Source organism: Vigna radiata, chromosome 8, assembly GCF_000741045.1.
Source record: "Vigna radiata var. radiata cultivar VC1973A chromosome 8, Vradiata_ver6, whole genome shotgun sequence".
NCBI classification, from domain to species: Eukaryota; Viridiplantae; Streptophyta; class Magnoliopsida; order Fabales; family Fabaceae; genus Vigna; species Vigna radiata.
In genome coordinates this window covers 27,718,927-27,723,220 of record NC_028358.1, presented here as the reverse complement: position 1 = coordinate 27,723,220, position 4,294 = coordinate 27,718,927, and the positions used below count along the sequence as shown (strand labels likewise).

At 37.9% G+C, this 4,294-nt stretch overlaps 1 protein-coding gene across 1 annotated transcript; it reads right to left on the bottom strand.

Annotated features, from left to right (window-relative positions):
• Window positions 1-2,975: 2,975 nt before the first annotated feature.
• LOC106771410 (phytochrome A-associated F-box protein) lies at window positions 2,976-3,960 on the bottom strand. The gene has a single exon (XM_014657382.2). It carries the CDS (start codon window positions 3,870-3,872, stop codon window positions 3,186-3,188), a length of 687 nt encoding a protein of 228 aa, XP_014512868.1. The 5' UTR covers window positions 3,873-3,960; the 3' UTR covers window positions 2,976-3,185.
• Between the last annotated feature and the right edge of the window lie 334 nt (window positions 3,961-4,294).

The window sequence follows — 4,294 nt, the reverse complement described above, 5'->3', positions numbered from 1 at the left end:
GAGTTTTAAATGGAGCAAGAAGAAAGCTGATGAAACTTTAACAGTCTTGAACATGAAAGCTGATAAAGAGGGTGATGGGAAAAGCTTAGTATAGCTACCAACATTGCAGCAACATGGCATTCCCATAATCATTAAATAGATTTTGACTTTATTAAATGAAGGATAAAATGGTAAAATTGGAGGTGCAGGAAGAAGGAGAGGAGGTGTAGGGAGGAACACTCTTATAATTAGAAGTAATGTTTCGGCTACGAGGTCGACTTACTTTAACTTCTTCACACATTACAAAGTTTTAAGGAAGTTAAAACAATATTATTAAATATATAGTAAATATAAGAGTGATTCTGCTTGCACGTCTCTTGTCTCGTTCTGCACATTTCAGCTTTACTTTAATACCAAGTGTACCCCTAAATCCTATAAGTCTACTTTTCTCAGCTTATTAATTTTATAAAAATTTAAATTACTCTTTCGCATCTCACAACAAAACCCTACATCGCTTTCTTTTTTATCCTTTTGTTGTCGATCTTCCTCTCCTCCCCTCCTCCCTATTTTTCACCATTTTTGAAAGTGCAGCTGCTTTCCCTTCTCTCTCTGTTGGCGTTCGTTTGTGGAGTGTGGTGTTAGCATAGCTGGGTAACAAATTTTCTTCTAAGAGATTATATCAAGTTTTTTAGATGCACGGTTAACCGTAAATGGTACTGTGGTTAATGCCTGTTGCACTACAAAGGACGGATCTGGTGGCACTGCAACTGGATCAGCGGTTGATGGCAACCGCAGGTTGATCTGCGGTTTGTTTTGGGGGGTGCATTTGGTTGTCCGCATATCGCACTACGGCTAAACGGGAACGCAGTTCATCTTGTGGCTAAAGGGTTTGAAGGTTTTGATCAAAGTTCCCAATATCTCACCCACTTGGTCAAAAACTTTTTCCTCTTGTTTGTTTTCCTCTTTAATAAGTTCTCCCTCTTCAGCATCAAAATCTTCAGCTTGGGTCCTCTCAACCCTCTCCCGTTTTCTGCTTGAACTAGTTGGGATCACTTGCTTAATCTCGTCAACAACATATTTGACCTGGCTTTTGTCCAAAAGCATTCCAGAGACCTGTAAGCATTCATTTAATGAATCCAACATGCTTGCACAAATCTCTTTGTGCAATGCTTCCACCAGAGCAGGGATTACACTATCAGTCAAAAATTTCAAATAGGATAAATCTCGACCTTGAGATTGCCCCTTCTCTGTAGCTAACTTTGCAGATCGCAGTAGCTCTAGCATTGCTGAAACAACTGCCTTTTTGATCTCCTCATGGAAACAAAATTTAAGGGGTGGAACTAAAATTCCAGCGACCTGATCAATCCATGGAAAGAATCCTTCCTTCAGCTCATCCTGCGGCTAATTTTACTTTTTATGTTTAATTATTGTTTTAGGATTAAATGAAGGAGAAAAATGTAATTTTGGAAGTGTAGGGAGAAAGAGGTGAGGTGCAGGGAGAAACACTCTAAATGTGATCATCTACCTCCTACCTTTGACCTTTATTTATAATTTTTGAGGTGAGTCTGAGTTTAGTAACATCCTAATCTCGACCCAATCTCAATCCATTACCACTAATTACCGTTTACATTAATTTTTGTGAAAAAAACTTATCTATCAAATAAGGTCGGATGTCCGTGTTTGTGACCCGAGAGTCTTATATGTCCGTCTAGTCACATTTCTTCCTAGTTTAGTCATTTTTCATTGGTGAGCGTCATCCGAACTATTTGGTGTGTTATTACGTAAGTTCGTCCGGACTCTACAGTACAGTAAGAATACTGAAATTATTCATAACTATAATATTATAACTTTTTCTCAAAATAATTATAATTTTAGTCTTTAAAAATTGGATTCCTGGAGTCAATTTCTAGGCAAAACAAAAAGAAAATAAAAGATGCAGTTCGGGTGTTAGTTTGTGGGTATGGATGGAAAACAAGCGCAGTTGGATAAATATTTGCCCATTGGATTTGAAAAATTTGTAAAACAACTGACTCAGTTTTTTTTTTCGAACCTACGGTGACGCATTACAATGCTAAGAAAGAACAAACAAACAGTATCCAAATCCACTGTACAGGCTGAATGTGATATTCAATGTTGCACGTGACGCAGTAGTTATTGTAACTTCAGGGTCTGTGTTACTTGTCACAGTACACCTGAGTTGTATTGTGACAAAACAACTAAAGTATAATTCACATTGCTGCCAACCTCGAAATATAAAAATGTCAATTGGTCAGTGATGAAGTGCAAAATGGAGTTTTATATTCATTGCCAATTTCTTCAAAAGGCTAGCTAGCTGAACTTGTTTACCAGGTCATAACAATGTCGGCTCTCTTACGCGTTGGGTCTGTTACGTTATTATTACACATATAATAACAAACACCAATGTTGGGTAGTGTTGAAGTCGCACATTACTGTGTATATTTTTCTACATGATTCGTTATTATATTGATATACACACTATACCTCAGTATGAAAGAGCAGAGTACCTCTTTCACTAATTTTCTTCTTCTGCTGCTGTATGGTCAATATACCTCTTTCACAAACTCTGTTTGTTATGCAGCAAAGTTGATCTTTAAATTCACACAAGAGTGAACATGAAGTTGCCAAGCCAGGATGAAGAACTATACAATCACTAGAAATTACATTCATCTTATTAGAGTATGAAGAGAAAACAAATCTACCCTATTTTTTTCCTTACAATTTAAGAAAACATTCGTTTTGGTGAACATATAGAGGACAATTGAAAGCCGCAAACCATTTGTCACAACCTGACAGTCCAAACAAAATTAGAAGAAAGAACCGATTTTGAAATACCTATGATTGCATTCGCAGACAAAAACAGTAAACTCTGATGTGAATGAAACCAATCAAAATGAAGATGCTGATCACATCTCTACAAACCCTTTTCCACCCCAATGACGGAAATTAGAGAAAGTAACAAAATTTGAAAACAATAATAAGATCTAAGTACTCCAAACATAATTATTCAGTACTCTAACCACAAGATTCAAAAACATAGGGCCGTGATAATCCCAAATCGTACAAGAAGCGGGATTAAGGACCGAATTTTGTTCGTCATAATAAAATTTCAGTTATGTCTTCTAAGATTTTTGTATCTATTGGAAGAAATAACAAAAGCAGCATGTTGAGAAGCAGAAAAAAGAGAATCAAGAGAACAAGGGGACATCGGTCCAAGCGCCAGAGACATGACCGTTTTCACAAACATAAGCTCGAACAACAGGTTCCCCTTCAATTTGGTACCTGAAACCTCGTCTGAGACAGAAAGCAGAGTGGAGGTCCCAAGTGTATCGGCACGTGCAAAACGCACACTCCACGGGAAGTTTCTTTCTTTTATCACCGTCAAGGCTTGTCCAAACGCGGGTAGTTTTGAAGTCCTTGAAAATCCCTCTGAAGAGCATGTACTTGCGCTTCTTGTGGGGGTGGACGCAGCCAGGCCAGTCACAGAGGTACAAGCAATCATCGCGGAACTGTCGCGCCAGAAGCTTGCAGCCCTGCTCCCTCCTCAGATCCCAATTCCCGCTAGCCAAATGCGGCTTCCGGCAGGTCTTGGGGTTTTTTGAGGCGCCCCGATCAGCGGCGATGCCCGCGTGGCGGAGACCGGGGCAGCAGACGGCGAGCTTGAGGAGGGAGGCGTAGGTGGCGGGGGAATCGGAGAGGAGTGAAGGGAGGGTTTGGGAACACTTAGTCTTCCAGCAGAAGTGGCGAATGAGAGAAGAGAATCTTGTGCAGACGCAGGCCACGCGAGCCCAGTGGCGTGGATCGTCTTCCAGCTTCGCGAAAACCGCGAGCACGATGTCGTCGTTTAGCATTGAGAAACCACAGTCCTCTTCCATTGAAGCTTGGTTTTCAGTGACCACAACTCAGACTTTCTCTTCAGATGGAGATTTCTACCATTTATACAATACAGAATACCACTGGATTTCGCACCCGGTTCATGGTTTTTTTCTTTTTATATTCTTTTAAGTTCTTTCAAAATACATAAAGTATAATTAAAAAAAAGTTAATTAAATAGTTAAATGTTTTAATTTAATTCTATTAAACGTCATTGTCTTAATAAATGATTTTGTCTTGTTTAAATTTAATTCTTGTATTTTTTCTATTAAATTTAATCTTGAATTTTTTAAAATAAAATAATATTATTCTTCTTTAAATTAAAATTAAATTTATTTATCTATATAATATTAATATATAAAAATAAGTTTTTAACCTATTATATTATTATATTATTGTATATTATAAATCTATTCTTAATCAT